We start from the raw sequence: 18,510 nt of genomic DNA, 5'->3' as shown, positions 1-18,510 counted from the left end.
CAAAAGCATTAGGATGTGTTTGTCGCGCCACAACTAGCTGATAAGTTAGCTTAGTTTTCGAACTTTTTTATGTTGTCGTGTTTGGCAAACCAAAAAGTAGTTTATAAGCTAGTTTTTTTAAAACACTACTTAGACTAGCTTTTTAGTAGCTTTTTTAGAATTTTCCAAATATACCTTTTAATTAATTATAGAAACGCATTTTCTTAAATGTCATTTTATGTAATTTTATATCTTTCAGCTAGTTTCTCAGTTAGTTTACCAAACGTCATTTTTTATCGGCTAGTTTTTTATTTAACAACTAGTTTTTTAACTGTCAACTAGCTTTTCAGCTTGTACGTCAAACATATTAATTTCTTTTCCAAATGTTAAACACGTGCCTAATTTTGTTTTTGGAATTAATATCTATTGGCCAGTTTTTATAACATTTTAAAGATTTTTTAGTATAATAACGATCCACATTAATATCTATTAATTTCTGTTCGTCAATATATAAATTTACGGAAAAAAAAAAACACTACTTAAGTATTTAAACTTAAAAGGAATTAAAGGAATTTATGATAGATAAATGTAACTGAATTATAATGTATTTACTATGAAATTGTGTTTTTAAATACATAAGGTCTTGGGATAATATCACGTTTAATATATTTGAATTTGACTATATCTTAATCTCAACCGTCGAGAACAAGGTATACCCAACACTAATTTCGCGATTTAAATTGTTTGTACACAATTACAAATCATTATCCCACCCTAATTCAAACTCCTTCCCTATATAAGTTATCATCAGTTTGCTACATTCGTTCGATTATCAACAGCTACCTAATGGTGAAACTTTGTTCATTGGTTTAATGATTCGCTGTAAATTCAGGTATGAGACTTTCGTTCATAAATTTAAGTTAATTTTAAAGAGTTTCGATAGTAAAGGGTACATTAGTTAGATCTTGTTGAGTTCATTGTATTTCATTTATGTTGATCAGATTTAAGTCATATGCATGGTAAATTAGGGTTATCAGTGCTGTTAAAAAAAAATTGTGTTATAAAAAAAGTTGTATCGACACGCATTAAAACCTAGGTAGTACAAATTCATTAGTTTTGCATGAATCTTTTAACTCTTTTCTCTTATATTGAAAAGATCAATGCATTAAGTATGATCTTACTCAAATATTTATGGGTATCATTTTTTGCAGCGAAAGAAAGACTAAATATCGAAACCTTCATCAACAATGGCATCAAATGGCAATTTACAAGTTCTTAATGCACTTGACGGAGCAAAAACTCAATGGTACCATTTCACTGCAATCATAATCGCCGGAATGGGGTTTTTCACGGATGCTTACGACCTTTTCTGCATCTCCTTGGTGACGAAGATGCTGGGCCGGATTTACTACCACACCCCAGGCTCTCCGAAGCCCGGAAGCTTACCTCCGAATGTGTCTGCTGCCGTGAACGGTGTTGCCCTAGTCGGAACCCTTGCCGGACAACTCTTTTTTGGATGGCTCGGTGATAAACTAGGAAGGAAGAAGGTCTATGGCATTACACTCATGCTCATGTGTGTCTGTTCGATAGCTTCGGGGTTGTCATTCGGTAGTAATCCGAAGATGGTAATGTCTACTCTTTGCTTCTTCCGGTTCTGGCTTGGATTCGGGATCGGTGGTGATTACCCACTCTCTGCCACCATCATGTCGGAGTATTCAAATAAGAAAACACGCGGAGGTTTTATCGCCGCCGTGTTTGCAATGCAAGGTTTAGGGATTTTAGGCGGCGGGGTGTTTGCTATCATTCTGTCTTCGATTTTTGATGCCAAATTCAAAGCTCCGTCGTATGAGGTTGATCCGATAGGGTCCACCGTTCCTGAAGCGGATTACGTATGGCGGATTATTCTGATGGTCGGAGCCGTTCCAGCAATTTTGACTTATTACTGGAGAACGAAGATGCCGGAAACCGCCCGTTACACCGCCCTGGTTGCCAAAAACGCTAATCAAGCTGCCATGGATATGTCGAAAGTGTTGCAGATGGAGATTCAGTCAGAACAAGATAAGGTGATGGAGGGATCCGACAACAGTTTTGGTCTTTTCAGCAAGGAATTCCTCCGGCGATACGGGAAGGCTTTGCTCGGAACAACAAGCACCTGGTTCTTACTTGATATTGCGTATTACAGCCAGAATTTATTCCAAAAGGACATATTCAGTGCCATCGGTTGGATCCCTTCAGCAAAGAAGATGAACGCCATTCACGAAGTTTACACAATTGCTAGAGCTCAAACATTGATTGCGTTGTGCAGTACTGTTCCAGGATACTGGTTCACAGTCTTTCTGATCGACAAGATGGGTCGTTTCAAAATCCAGCTACTCGGATTCACAATGATGACAATCTTCATGTTTGCGTTGGCATTCCCTTACAACCACTGGATTAAACCAGGAAACAACATCGGATTCGTGGTAATGTACTCGTTAACCTTCTTCTTCGCCAACTTCGGGCCAAATGCCACCACATTCGTCGTCCCTGCGGAGATCTTTCCGGCGAGGCTGCGGTCAACTTGTCATGGAATCTCAGCTGCATCAGGCAAACTCGGTGCAATCGTGGGTGCTTTCGGGTTCTTGTACCTGGCTCAGAATCAAGATCCGGCAAAGGCTGATGCAGGATATCCGGCGGGAATTGGTGTGAAGAATGCGCTGATAGTGTTGGGTGTGATCAATTTTTTGGGAACTTTATGCACGCTTTTGGTGCCAGAATCGAAAGGGAAGTCACTCGAGGAAATGTCAGGGGAGAACGAAGAACAACAACCCAATGCTGGTGAAGTGTAAATCAGGCCTTAATCTTCTCTTGGTTAATATTAGTTTATTAGTAGGTTTTATATTTTAGAATTGAAGGTTCATATATATAGTCTTGCTTACTTGTTTTTTTGCTTTCTTGACTTTTATTCCGTTTCGTATTTTTTTTAGTAAAGATTAATGTTCAGGATTACGCTAATCAAACATATGTTTTCATTAATTAGAGGGTCCCTTAATTAAATTGCAATTAAGCAGTTTCTGCAATTGTTATCCGGTTACAAGTTTTTTTTTTTTTTTTTTTTTTTTTGCTAATCTTGAGCAACATTGATTCCTGTTTAATTTTTTCTTCAAAACTAACCAACATGAGCTCCAAGAACAGGTTTATTTGTAGAATTACCCATGGAAGCCAACAAAAAAAAAAAACAAAAACAAAAAAAAAAAAAAACTGTTGAGTTCTAACAACTACGATCAAAATTTGGTGTCGTGTATTGCACTTTGCAACTTAGTTTCGTTTTGAGTTTTATTGTTTTTCATTATAACCCAAAAAGTATTTTATATTCATCATATTTTTATTGTTAAGTTTCTTTTTAAGGTATCTTTTGTTTTCATTTAGCATGTTATTATCAATAATTACATGTATACACGTACGCAACTGGGGATGGGAGACAATCTTCCTATTTTCTTTTTGAACGTGCTCTACATAGACGTTACATAGGATTTACTATTCTGCTTAAAAAACTTGTTATTTAGAGGGCGTAGATTATTACTTTGTCATGCTATTTTTTTTAAACTTAATTAAGTATAAAGAATAAACATTTTAAACAAATTATTTTTATAAAAAATAAAATTTCTTTAACTAGAAAGGAAATTACAACACACCAAACAAAATACAACATAGAATTTAAAATTATGAAATCAAGAAATTTTGTAGGAAGCCTAGAAATTAAAACACACAAGACACGAGAAATTAAAACACAACACTAGTTCATTGACAATGTTGACGCCATTTGTCGGATCGCGTACAACTTGTCAAAACTTAGCAAACCAAAAAAGTTTGTTAGTTTCTTCACGGAAAGTTTCATGAGCGTTGACCAACAAAATTTCTCCAGTTTCACCATTCACTGCTTCACGTCTAATCCTAAGAAACACAGTGTGAAACTGCACTGCAATTGCGTTCTCCAGTTTCACCATTCACTGCTTCACGCCTAATACTAAGAAACACAGTGTGAAACTGCACTGCAACTGCATTTTTATTTCTCCATTTGGAGAAAAATTGATCTTTATTTCGTGGTTGACCGGCTTCGCGGTTGTATCTTTCGTTAATCTCTTCCAAAAAGTAGACATATTGACGTTGAAGTTAATTGGCTCTCCTGTTACATCAATCCATGAATGAGCCAGTAAGATCTCTTCATATGTGGACCAAAAGAGCCATTTTTAGAGATGAATGTAACGTCCCAAAAATACCAAAAACAAATTTCATTTTTATTAAGTCAAGACCATTCATTCATTATTCCAAAAGATTATCAGAGTAAAAGTATTATCAAAACATCAAAGTAAAATCATAAACAATCCTTGTGGAATAATCTCCAGGGGATGCAGTGCAATCAATTCGAATCCTTCCTTTTGAAACCAGAAGTACCTGAAAACATTTTAAACATAACACGTAAGCACAAAGCTTAATGAGTTCCCCAAAATAACACATATCATACAAATCAGTGGGCCCTACCCTAGGGTATGTTTCAACCTAATACATATCGATGGGCCCCACCTTGGGGTATATTTCAACCTGATCATGTCATAATGGGTCCCGCCATGGGGTATATTTCAACCTGAACATGCAATAGTGGGCCCCCGCCATGGGGTTTATTTCAACCCGAGCATACAACACCTATCATCACATAACAACAATCATACCATGCAAGAGTCACAAGGACAACTAGCATATACAAATCCTAGTAGACCGACATTGGTGCCTTCAACCCACGGGTACAGTGAGGAGATTCACCTGAACTACTCAACAGAAGCCCAACAGCTACCTCAACATCAGAACAGCCCACCCAAACTTCCTAAAACCAAATTGAGACCAATCCTTAGTCAAATACCCCATTTTACCCAAGTTTGACCAAAAGTCAAATTAGTCTAAAAGTCAACTGTCAAAGTCCACAAGGTCAACGGTCAACTTAGACAAAGTCAATGTCACGTCGTGACCATTCCTTGGTCACGTCGTGAGAATGCAACGACAAACAATCGCGATTCTGGACACATCCTATGTCACGTCGTGACTTCTAGTAAGAAGGTCAAAATCTTCATTAAGTGCTTAATCTCTTTAGAAAAAGACCCATAACCTTAGATCTAGTTTCTAAATATCTTCATAATGGACAAAGTTTCCAACTTTATACATTAGGACGGTCTAAACAACCAAGATCTAGTCTTTATGTCTCAAAGGGACCAATAATGCATCTTTCTCAGCTAAATCCATTACATTCAAGTCTCTAATCTTCAGATCTGAATCAACATAATGTTTAGATCTAAACTTTAATACACCAAAATTTCCTAAACGACCAAAATAACTTGAATGGCTGAAAGGGAAGCCAAAAAAAAACTTTCCTAGTCCATGAAGTCCAAGAAAACATACCAAACTTGATCAAAAGGTGTTGGAGTCCAGATCTGAAACATACAATGCTCCTGGGACCTTGGAGGGTAATAAAGTTGAAATTTTTTTTCCTAACTCTCACTCAAAACTCATTAAAATGGACCAAAACACCAAATAACTTAGATCCAAAGATGAAATGCAATAAAGCTTAGAACTTTATAACTTACAAAGGTCTAGAAGGTAGATGAAAGTTGAGATCTTCAATTCCCAAGCTTCAAGGATCAATTTTGCATGGAAACATTACTCCAAAACCACCAAAAACTCTAAAAATAGATGAGGGGGGATGCTCAAATCTTGAAAATAGAGGCTAGGGTTTCTCCCAAGAGGTTCTACATATGATGGAGGCTAAGAAAACACCCTAAAACATGAATCCTTACCTTTAAATACTTTGAAAACCCTAAAATTTTTGTGGGTTTTTGGGTTGCACAATTCTCATGTCGTGAGAATATATTCTCACCGAAAAGTCATAACTTCTTCATTTCAACTACGTTTTCGGCTATCTTTATATCTACAGAAAGGTATTAACGAGCTCCATACTTCTATGGCGTTAAAACACAACACCTTTCATTGACAATGTTGATGCCATTTGTTAGACCGCCTTACAACTTGTCAAAACTCAACTGTAACGCCTGTGTTTCCGGGCTTTCCATATTTAGCAATATAATAGTCTAGGTTAACCTTTGTAACCCGTTTTGAAATAATAAGAATGTATTATTTGAGTATTATGTGCTTAATTGCTTAATTATGTGGTCTGATTAATTAAGAATAAAAATAAGCGTCAAAAATTAAGTGTAAAATAAACTTAATATCTTTGGTTAATGTTGTAGTAGTCGAAACGAGGTTTCCGAATATATATAGAACGCCCAAATCTGACTTCGTATGAGGAAGTTATGATTTATCGAAGTTCCGGCTTAGCGGTATACAGCCTGAAATACTCGAATTGAGATCGAGCGGTTGTTAGCCGAAGCAATCTAAATGAGAATCGAAGATCTCATTGTTGGTATCGAAGCGATAAAAAGTTAGGCGAGAACGGACGTCAAACGAAGAAGTTATGAATTTATAACGAAAGTTTATGTCCCGGCCTATTAAAAATAATTAATAAAAATAAATTCAAAATTAGCCGACGGAGTCTAAACGAAAGTCGTAGAGCGTAGTCTCACCTTCGCGTGGATATAAAGAACGTCGAAAACGGAGTTCGTATGAAGAAGTTATGAATTTCCGAAGTTTATTAATCATTTTGTATTTATTTTTAATTCAAAATTCGGAAGCATTATCCGAACGAGTCATTGATCTGATCCGAGGTACGCGCCGCGTACTCGAGTACGCCCCGCGTACTCCGAGGGTGTCGACATCGCAGCAAGTGGCTTCGGATGACGCATGCGCTTACGAACATTGGAGCAGTACGCGCTGCGTACAGGCGTACGCCCCGCGTAATAGAGGCTTCCAGCCTCTATATAAAGGATCCGAAGACAGCCTTCTTTGTTGTTCAATTTCTTCTCTTCTCTCTAGTCTTATGCATCGTTTTTCGTGCCGAAGCTACCCCGAAGCCCCGGTATCATACTCTAGCCCCGAGGCAAGTCCCGAGATCCCAAAGATCCCGAGAAGCGCGGTTCCCGAGTCGAAGCTCTGCCCGCGAGAAGTTCGATTTTCGAGGAGATCTTCCAGATCTGCTGTGGAATACTACTTCTATAAGCCGTAGCGCTGTCCGATCATCTTCTGATCAAGTGAGTGTGTAGTTATTTCTTCTAATACAATAATACGAAGTATTTTATATAAAAATACGTGCTATGTGTATATATTTGGTTGTGTTATGTGTGAATGAGTATTCACTCTCTTCTATCTTATAGATCTGCTTATTTCTTTATGAGATATGTGTTATGTGTGTGTGTGCCTCATCTGTTATGTGATATATGTGTTGATTAAAGCATGCTATACAGGTTTTCTTTAAACTACATATACAAAAGTATATTTTTATCTACTAATATGTTGGGTAGAACATGGGTAGATAGTTGGTGTGTAATAAACAGATGAGAGGCCTCGATGTTGTTGTTGTTGTTGATCTAGTTATTCAGCGGAGTATGGATAACGACCACGGACTCTTTCTAGACAGTCCAGTGGAACGCTAGCAGGTTCATAACCTGTAGGTGTTGTGAACGATGTGTTCACCGGTGTACTCTATCCCCCTCATGGTTGCCTTTAGGATATCTATTGTTGAGGAAACCCCTTCGCAGTGATGTCCGTCCCGATGAAAATCCTAGATTAGGTCCCTTGAGATAATTGTTTTAGGGACGTAAAGTGAGGATAACGGGAATGGGTAATCGGGATAGTGATTGGTTGGTGAAATTAAATATAACTTATTTATTGTGGGTTGAAAACCCTATATGCTCACCAGGCTCCCAAGCCTGACCCACTCAGTTTTATTTGTATTACAGGAAGTGGCACAAGGGCGTAAGATGGATGGATCATCTTGTTGTTTTGTTTACAAGTCTGTATATGTATATATTTGTTGAATGACTTGTAATGTTTATCGTTTATGCTTTATGGTCTGTATCGGAACATGACATCCCGAGTTTTGATTATATAATGAAATGCATCTCTTGATGAAATGCTTTGATAAATATTATTTTATCATGTTTGTTTTGGGAACAAATTCCGCAACTCTTTCAAATCAAAAGGATTTACTCTGAAAATATTTAAAAGCATAAATGAAAATCGGTCTTTTCTGGCCGAGATTTTGGGGATGTCACATCAACAAACCGAAAAAGTTTGTTAGTTTCTTCACGAAAAGATTCAAGAGCATTAACTAACAAAATTTCTTCAGTTTCACCATTCACTGCTTCATTCCTAGTCCTAAGAAACACAGTGTGAAACTGCACTGCAACTGCATTTGTATTTCTCCATTTGGAGAAAAGTTGATCTTTACTTCGTGGTTGACCGGCTTCGCGGTTGTATCTTTCGTTAACTATCATCTAAAAAGTAGACATAGTGATGTTGAAGTTGATTGGCTCTCCTGCTACATCAATTCATGAACGAGTCGGTAAGATCTTTTTATTCGTGGACCAAAAGAGCCATTTTTTAGAGATGAATGTAATGTCCCAAAAGTACCAAGAAAAATTTTCATTTTTATTAAGTCAAAATCATTCATTCATTATTCCAAAAGATTATCAGATTGAAATATCTAAAATGTTAGTATATAGTCATGTATTGTGTCTGTGTATGTGTTTAGGTTAGCCCATTGATGGCCCAATGCCTTTTGTATTTACTCTTTATGTACGTGTATATATTGGCATATGTTAATGAAAGATACATATAAGAATTACCTTTCATAATATGGTATCAGGCCTTCTATAGTCGTACCTTAATTATTTTTCTTCTTCCTTATGGCACCTTCTCTCTTCTTCATTCCTCTCCAATAGCCACTGAAAAACCACATAAAATCACTAATATGCGAGCTATTGTCCCCCTCATTCTCGAACTGGACCGCCATAATTACGATGAATGGCGGGAACTATTTTCTAGTCATTTTGCGGACTATGGAGTTGCCAATCATTTGACGTCTCTTATTAAGAAACCAACCAACCTTTCTGATGCTGAGTGGTTTCGCATTGACAATATTGTCAAATCTTGGATCTATGGAACTCTTTCTCAAACCCTCCTCAATACAATCCAAATACCTGGTGCTCTCGCTCATGTTGTTTGGATGACTTTGGAGAAACTTTTTCGAGACAACAAGGACTTTAAAACATTTCAACTTGACAGTGAAATCAGGAACATCACTATGGGAGACTCAACACTTCATGCTTATTGCATCCGTATAAAGAGGATTTTTGATTTGCTTGAAAATCTCGACAGACCAGTACTAGAAAAGAATCTCGTTTGTATATGATCAATGTCTTTTCTGCTAAGTTCGATTATGTTGCTACCCTTATCAGAAACACATCTCTGCCTCTTTATTTTTCTGATATTCGTTCCATGTTAGAGGTTGAAGAACGTCGTCTGAATCAGGTTTGTGTGGTACAACCCACTCATGTGGAGTACTCATCATCCCCGACCTTGCTCCTTTCTGATGCATCTTGCGGTGGCTATGGGGAGCAACAAGGTAGCTCTGGTCGTCGGGGCAATGGTCATGGAGGTGGAGGAAATCGCCAACAACAGCGGTGCCAATCTGATCAACAATGAAATTTTGCATCGTCTCCATGGGATCCTCCAACATGTTATACTTGGGCTCTTGTCCCATCCATGTCCACCTTTCAATAGCAACCTGGGCTTCTTCCTAGTCCTTATCAAGCCCAACACACTCTACAAGCCTATTGGCGTTCCCAGCATCAACTTGCTCACAATCAGCAGGCCCACTTCGTTGATCCCTCTTCCGGACCAGATCAACACTACTCTACATGGTCCGAGACTGCCTCCAATATGAACTCGATCAACCCACTCAATTACCTTAATTTTTCAGTGCCATGAGCCTCGACGACTCGGCTAATGGTGGATGGTATATGGACTCGGGTGCAACATTTCACATTCATGCAAATGAAGGTATATTTAACTCCTTTATTTCTAATTGCAATATTATCTCTGTTATGGTTGGTGATAGATCTTCTATAAACATCACTAAGACCGGTTCCTCCATCTTGTGTACTGTTGATATGTATCGTACTCTTCACCTTCATAACATTTTGATCACTCCTCAAATTATCAAAACCTTAGTTTATGTTCGTAAGTTTACTAAAGATAATCATTGTTCCATTAAGTTTGATGCCTTTGGGTTTTCTATGAAGGACTTCGTGACAAAATAGGTTCTTCTCCGTTGTGATAGCACTGATGATCCTTACCCCATTACCGCCCCATCATCTCAAGTCTTTGTTGTTATTGATCCTCCCTTATGGCACCAACACGTTGGTCATCCTGGAGATAAATTTTTTCAACAGTTGATTTCTAGTAAATTTATCTAATGTAATAAAACTAAGTCTAAACATCGTTGTTCTATCTATCAAGCAGACAAACATTTTCATCTTTCATTTACTCTTTCTGATTCTAGTGTTTCTTTTCTGTTTGATTTTGTACATTCTGATATTTGGACTTCTCCTTTGGAGAGTAATACTGGTTTGAAATACTATGTCATTTTCTTAGATCATTTTTCTCATTATGTTTGGGTGTACCCTCTTCAACAAAAATCTGATGTATTTCCTAAATTTGTTCACTTTCGCTCTTATGTTCGTAACCAGTTTAACATAGATATTAAAGCTTTTCAATGTGATAATGGGGGGAGTATAATAATCATGATTTTTGTGATTTGTGTGACTATAACGGTATTTCTATGTGTTTTTTGTGTCCGTACACATCCCAACTAAACGGTAAATACGAACACATGTTGAGAACTATCAATAATATTGTATGCACCTTGTTATTTCACTTTCATCTTCCACCCCTATTTTGGGTTGAATCTCTTCACATGGCATGTCATTTGTTAAATATTCTTCCATTTACTACCATCAAAAACACTACACCACACTTCAAACTTTTTCAAAAACACCTTACATACTCTCACCTTAAAATTTTCGGTTGCTTATGTTACCCCTATCTCAACCTGACTCACAAACTTGCCCCTCATACTACTATGTGCGTCATTTTAGGTTACCTTTCTCATTATCGTGTTTATCGATGCTATGATCTCTCCTTTAAAATGATAATAATTTATCGCCATGTCGTCTTTGATGAGACTATATTTCCTTTCGACTCTCTCACTCCTAATGACCCACCTTCATATGACTTCATCGATGATCTTGAGTTGTCCTCTCCCATGGCTCAGAACTTCCACACTTCACCTCCTCTTACTCTTGTTAATGTCACTTCTCTACCAGCTAACTCACCATTCGCGGTTGTCCTTCCTATGACGACCCACATTTCACTGAATTTTTTTTTCTGATACTCACTCGATTCCGACTTCCCTTGTCACCACCGACCCCTTACCTACCCCCACCTCTTCTCACCCCACGCTTGCTAGAGCCAAACACAGTATTCATAAACTTGTTTCCCATCTAAATCTCCTTACCAAAACTGATTCGTCTCTTTCCCGATCTTACTTACATGCTTTACATGATCCTCACTGGCTTTCAGCTATGCAAGAGGAATATGATGCATTAATGAAACATGAAACATGGACTCTAGTTCCATGACCCAAGGGATTAATATTGTTCGATTCATTTAGCTATTTAAGAAGAAACAAAATGCAGACGACTCTTTAAGTAGGTACAAGTCTCGTTTGGTGGCTAATGGTAAAAGTCTCGTCCTGAAATCAATTGTGATGAGACCTTTAGTCTGGTGGTCAAACCTACCACTATCTGGATTGTTCTCAGTTTTGTTGTCTCTCAGCATTGGTATGTTCATCAGCTTGATGTGAAGAATGTCTTTCATCATGGTCACCTTCAGGAGACAATATACATGCATTAGCCCCTGGATTTCATGATCCTGCTCACTCCAACTATGTTTGTCTACTTTAAAAGTCATTATATGGACTAAAAAAGGCCCCACATTCACATTCATGCTACCATTGCTTTGTGTGACATCCCCAAAATCTCGGCCAGAAAAGACCGATTTCATTTATGCTTTTAAAATAATTTTCAGATTAAATCCTTTTGATTTGAAAGAGTTGCGGAATTTGTTCCCAAAAACAAAACATGATAAAACAATGTTTACCAAAGCATTTCATAAAAGAAATGTATTTTTCATTATATAATCAAAACTCGGGGTGTCATGTTCCGATACAGACCAATAAGCATAAACGATAACATTACAAGTCATTCAACAAATATATACATATACAGACTTGTAAACAAAACAACTGATGGTTCATCCATCTCATGCCCTCGCGCCACTTCCTGTAATACAAATAAAACTGAGTGGGTCAGGCTTGGGAGCCTGGTGAGCATATAGGGTTTTCAACCCACAATAAATAATCATATTTAATTTCCACCAACCAACAATAACCCAATTACCCATTCCCGTTATTCTCACTTTATGTCCCTAAAACAACTAACACAAGGGACCTAGTCTAAGAATATTTCATCGGGGCGACAACACATGCTTCGGGGGTACCTCAGCAATATAAGTCAAATAAGGCAACCACGAGGGGGATGGAGTACAGCGAATGAACACCCAAGTTCATTAACACCTACAGGTGGCGAACCTGCTAATGTTTCCACAAGACTGTCTAGAATAGCCAGTGGTCGTCATCTAAACTCCGCTAGATGACTAAATCAAACAACAACGAGGCCTCTCATCTGTTTATTACACACCAACTATCTACCCATGTTCTACCCAACATATTAGTAGATAAAAATATACATTTTTATACATAGTTTAAAAAATTGTATAGCATGCTTTAATCAATACATATTCCACATAACAGATGAGGCACACACACACATAACATGTATTTCATAGAGAATAATCATATCTATGAGATAGAAGAAAGTAAATACACATTCACACATATAAACAACAATATACTTAATACACTCAAACCATACTTGTATTATTATCGTATTTATGAAAGGTAGTATACACTCACTTGATCAGAAGATGATCGGACAACACTACGACTTGCAGAAGTAGTAATCCTCAGCAGATCTGAAAGATCTTCACAAAAATCGAACTTCTCGTGGGCAGAGCTTCGGCTCGGGAACCGCACTTCTCGGGATCTTCGGGATCTCGGGACTTGCCTCGGGACTCGGGAACAATACCGGGGCTTCAGGGTATTTCTGGTACGCAAATCGATGCAAAACGGGAGAGAGAAGAGAGAAAATAGCAACCCTAAACAGCTGGCCCTTCAAATCTATTTATAGGGAAAATTTGGCCCTTGCCACGTCGTGGCAACCTTTTTCCACGTCGTGGGCTTGGTCGTCACTGCATGCGTCATCCCAAGTTGCATCTGGGGGCCTTCCGGAGGTGACAGGAGATTTTCCACGTCGTGGCATTGCTTGCCACGTCGTGGTCTCTGACAGTTTTGGGGTTTCGCGCCCCGAACTTCAAAAATTCATAACTTTCGCATACGAACTCCGTTTTCGACGTTCTTTATATCGCCGCGAAGGTGAGATTATGCTCTACAACTCTCGTTTAGACTCCATTGGCTAATCTTGACTTTATTTTTAATATATTATAAGTATATTACTTATATATTATCTTTAGTAGGCGGGGACAGGAAAACTTCGTTCGAAATTCATAACTCCTTCATCTGAACTCCGTTTCCGCCCGTCTTTCCGTCGTTGCACTACTATCGATGAGATCTTCAATTCTCATTTAGATCACTAAGGATAGATATCTATCTACCTTAAATTCACTATTTACGTCGCGTTGGGTCGTGCCGGTTCTATCGTGAAACTTCGACAGGTCATAACTTCTTCGTTATAACTCAGATTTCGGCATTCCTTATATCTCCGGAATCCTTGTTTCGACCACTACAACTTTATCCATAGATATCAGCTTTATCTAACATTTCATTTTGACGCTTATTTTTATTCTTAATTAAATTAAGACACACAATTAAGCACAAAACACATAATACTCAAATAATACACTCCTATTATTTCAAAACGGGTTACAAAGGTTAACCTAGACTATTACATTGCTAAAAATGGCAAGCCCGGAAACACTGGCATTACACTTTGCAAGATTGGGTTCACTCAAAGTCGATGTGATTATTCCTTTTTCATCTACAAGGATGGTCATTCTCTTGCTTATCTACTTCTCTATCTAGATGATATTGTTCTTACTACTTCATCTTAGGATTTTCTAAAATGATTTATTAACTCTCACAGTCAAGAGTTTTCCATGACATCCTTTGGCGATCTTAATTCTTTCTTGGGCATTTCTGTTCAGCACAACAGCAGCGAAATGTTCTTCATCCAGAAGAAATATGCTTTGGATATTCTTGATGATGGGTTTTGAGCATTCTAACACTTCCTAAGTGTACATGCAACCCTAATAACCTTGAATCTATGTTTTCTCTATATACATGCAAATTTCTTTTTCAAGGTTATTTTCTAACTAGCATGGCATGGGGAATATATGAAACATAAAAACTAGTAGAAATACATACCTTGTTGTTGCTTGGATTCCTTCAAGACTTTGTGAGCCTAGCACCCCAAATGTTGTGCCTCAAATGCTTCACACAACACCACAAAAACTTGGAATAACTTGAGAGAATACTTCTAGCACTTATAATCGGTTATGCTCTCTCTCTAGTAACCTTACTAGGTCCGATTTCACTAGCCAAAGGGTTCCTTTTATAGTGGTGTCACAATTAGGGTTTCATTAAGAAGACCCATAATTGTCATGACTCTTCATTTCTCATGACCCATGGGTTTGTAACTCCCATGGACTATCCATGGAGCTCCAAATGGTTACATCCATAACCCATAAACCATGGATCATTAATCCACCATAAAAGAATTGATGATTGTCATAATCAACCCTATCTATTTAATTAGTGTCACTTTGATCACCAAATTAATACTGGATTAATACTTGATCAATACTAATTAAATAACACTATTATTAATATATTAGAACTTATAATATATTAATAATCATAAGTGCCATATTCTCTCATTTAGTCTATCCAAGTATTGCAATGCCATGCAACCCAAATGGACCATGCCGGGTCGGATCAAGTACATACCAAATAAAGTTATGGACTTAGACACTATATCCAACAGTCTCCCACTTGGATAAGTCTAATAACTATATTTGCAAATATGACTTCAAAATCTGACTAGCAATTGTAGCTCTTTCAAAGTCTCTTGGAACTGAGATGATGATGATACGCCATTTAAGATAAGTGATCATATAATCCTCTGCTCTCATGATATCAGCCGGACAAACACATGGAACATGGTCTTACTTATTGTCCAGCATTTGTTTCTCGATTTCCGATTTGTTTCGACATAGAACTAAATTGAACACATCAATTAGGTTCTGACCGGGCCCGGTACATAGGTCAAAACCAAATCATCGAGGGGCCCAGATATCGCTTCTATTTCTAGAAGGAACAGATAAACTTCAACTGATATGCTTGTACTAACTACTTGTTGAATTACTCACAAAGGCACGTTTTATAACATCGAGTTACCAATGCGTTTTCGTACAATCAATGAATAACAAACTCATAGTCAACAACTCATATCTCTAGGTTTGAAGATTTATATGATATTACCGTCTCACGATCACTCGAGATAAATTACATGAAGTGATGCAAGTGAGCGTGGGTTGAATCCAATACTCATCCCTTATGAGTACTCATGAATGTTGTAGCAACCATTGCATTGTCTAAAGCACTTTAGACAAATCATACAAGCCAGATTCATGACAGTCTTGAATCAATACTTACTTCCAAAGTTTGACCGACTGTGGATGGTTTGAATAATATGATATATACCATAACATAATTATTCTAGAAGTAAAAACATGCAAAATTGAAACATAGTAAACAATCAACACAAGATAGTAACACCTTACTCATAAATAAATAACAACTTTTATTTATCATAATGTCAATTACATTTTACAAGTTTCAGGAATCTAATTATCGAAACTAATATCATCCTTCAGCCGAATGCGCCTTGCATGTTGTAAATGCTTAACCCTACTTAGTCCCTTCGTGAGGGGATCTGCCGGGTTCTCATCTGATGATACCCTCTTTGCCACGAGGAGTCCTTCTTCTATTCTATGTCTGATGAAATGGTATTTTCTGTCAATGTGCCTAGATCTCCCGTGATCTCTTGGTTCTTTCGCCAAAGCAACCGCACTTTCACTGTCACAGAAAATTTCCATTGGCTCCTTTATAGCTGGTACAACTCCAAGGTCTCCGATGAAGTTCTTTAGCCACATCGCCTCTTTTGCTGCCTCGCTTGCTGCTATGTACTCTGATTCACAAGTCGAATCAGCTACTGTCTCCTGCTTGGAACTTTTCCAAGTAATGGCTCCTCCATTTAGGATAAAGACCCAGCCTGACTGAGAGCGGAAATTATCCCTATCAGTTTGAAAGCTAGCATCACTATATCCTTCCACTCTCAAGTCATCACTGCCTCCGAGGGTAAGGACCCAGTCCTTAGTCCTCCGCAAATACATGAGAATGTTCTTTACCGCTGTCCAGTGTGCCTTGACAGGGTTCCCTTGATATCTACTAACCATGCTCAAAGCAAAGGCCACATCAGGGCGAGTACAAGTCATAGCATACATGATCGAGCCCACAGCGGAAGCATATGGTACCTGACTCATTTCAGCTATCTCGGCCTCTATACTCGGACTCTAAGTATTACTTAGCTTGGCATTACTCTGGATTGGTAATTCTCCTTTCTTGGAATCTTGCATACTGAACCTCTTCAGTACCTTATCCACATAAGTACTTTGACTAAGTCCAATTAGTCTCTTACTCTTATCTCTCAATATCCTTATCCCTAGGATATAGGCAGCTTCCCCAAGGTCCTTCATAGCAAAACACTTCCCAAGCCAGGCCTTAACCTCCTGCAAAGTTGGGATGTCGTTTCCTATGAGAAGTATGTCATCCACATACAACACCAGGAAGCTAACTATGCTCCCACTAGCCCTGACATACACACAAGACTCATCCTCACACCTAGAAAAGCCAAACTCTTTGACTTTCTCATCAAAGCAAAGATTCCACCTACGAGATGCTTGTTTCAATCCATAAATGGATTTTTCAAGCTTACACACTCTATTAGGGTATTTTGGATCGACAAAACCCTCTGGCTGAGCCATGTAAACATCCTCAGCCAACTTCCTATTAAGGAAAGAGGCTTTGACATCCATTTGCCATATCTCATAGTCATGAAATGCAGCTATGGCTAACAACACTCTAATAGACTTAATCTTAGCTACTGGTGAGAAGGTCTCATCATAGTCAACTCCCAGAGTTTGAGTAAAGCCCTTCGCAACCAGTCGCGCTTTATAAGTGTGTACTTTCCCATCCATGTTGGTCTTCTTCTTGAAGATCCATTTGCACCCAACTGTCTTACGACCTGGTACATTGTCAACCAAGTTCCAAACTTGATTGTCATACACAGATTGAATCTCGCTGTCCATAGCCTCCTTCCATTTCGCAGACTCAGGGCCTGCCATGGCTTCCTTATAATTATTAGGTTCATCCAAATCTATCAGTGTACTATCACTGATAAATGTATCACCTTCAGTGGTGATGTGATAACCATAATAAAATTCAGGTGTGTTCCTCACTCTAGTGGAACGTCTTGGAGGTATAGACTCATCTATCGGCTCAACAGGAGTTTCCTCCTCAGGTTGGCGGACAGCATTTGAGGTTCCTTCACCACTTGACTCTTGAAGCTCTTCAAGGTCAATTTGCCTCCCACTGTCCCCTTGGCTTATGAATTCTCTCTCACGAAAGACTCCTCTTCTTGCTACAAAGACCACATTGTCACTGGGTCTGTAGAAGAGGTAACCAAAGGATCTCTGTGGGTAGCCGATGAAAATACACCTCTCGCTTCGGGGTTCAAGCTTGTCATGAGTCTCACGCCTCACAAAAGCTTCACAACCCCAAATCTTGATGTGGTCCAAATTGGGAACTTTCCCAGTCCACATCTCATGAGGTGTTTTGGCAACCTTTTTAGTAGGGAGTAGATTAAGGATATGGGCGGCAGTCTCTAAGTCATACCCCTAGAAAGAGATTGGTAACGAAGCTCGACTCATCATGGAACGAACCATATCCAACAAGGTTCGATTGCACCTATCAGCTACACCATTCAACTGTGGTGTCCTGGGAGGTGTCAATTGTGAGACAATCCCACATTCCTTAAGATAGTCAAGGAACTCAGTGCTAAGATACTCTCCTCCTCGATCGGATCGGAGCATCTTGATGTTCCTGCCCGATTGATTCTCAACTTCCTGCTTAAACTCTTTGAACTTTTCAAAGGTTTCTGACTTATGCTTGATTAAGTAAATATATCCATATCTACTGTAATCATCAGTAAAAGTCACATAATAACGATTAGCATCCCTTGTAGCAACTTTGAAGGGCCCACACACATCCGTGTGTACAAGGTCCAACAA

At 38.4% G+C, this 18,510-nt stretch overlaps 1 protein-coding gene and 1 pseudogene across 1 annotated transcript; both read left to right on the top strand.

Moving 5' to 3' along the window:
* Positions 1-1,206: 1,206 nt before the first annotated feature.
* Positions 1,207-2,981, top strand: LOC145052122 (putative inorganic phosphate transporter 1-7 pseudogene; annotated as a pseudogene).
* A 5,891-nt stretch (positions 2,982-8,872) lies between these two features.
* On the top strand, positions 8,873-9,313 carry LOC145051116 (uncharacterized). The gene has a single exon (XM_078999250.1). The coding sequence runs from the start codon at positions 8,873-8,875 to the stop codon at positions 9,311-9,313; it is 441 nt and encodes a 146-aa protein (XP_078855376.1).
* The last annotated feature ends 9,197 nt before the right edge of the window (positions 9,314-18,510 follow it).

This window comes from Lactuca serriola, chromosome 5, assembly GCF_051521515.1.
Source record: "Lactuca serriola cultivar US96UC23 chromosome 5, Lser_US96UC23_V15, whole genome shotgun sequence".
Lineage (NCBI taxonomy): Eukaryota > Viridiplantae > Streptophyta > Magnoliopsida > Asterales > Asteraceae > Lactuca > Lactuca serriola.
The sequence above is the reverse complement of the archived record's forward strand: the minus strand, read 5'-3'. Positions and strand labels throughout refer to the sequence as shown.

Bases quoted from the DNA above. Each gene is read 5' to 3' on its own strand.
- LOC145051116 (XM_078999250.1), top strand. From the start codon at position 8,873: ATGCGAGCTATTGTCCCCCTCATTCTCGAACTGGACCGCCATAATTAC.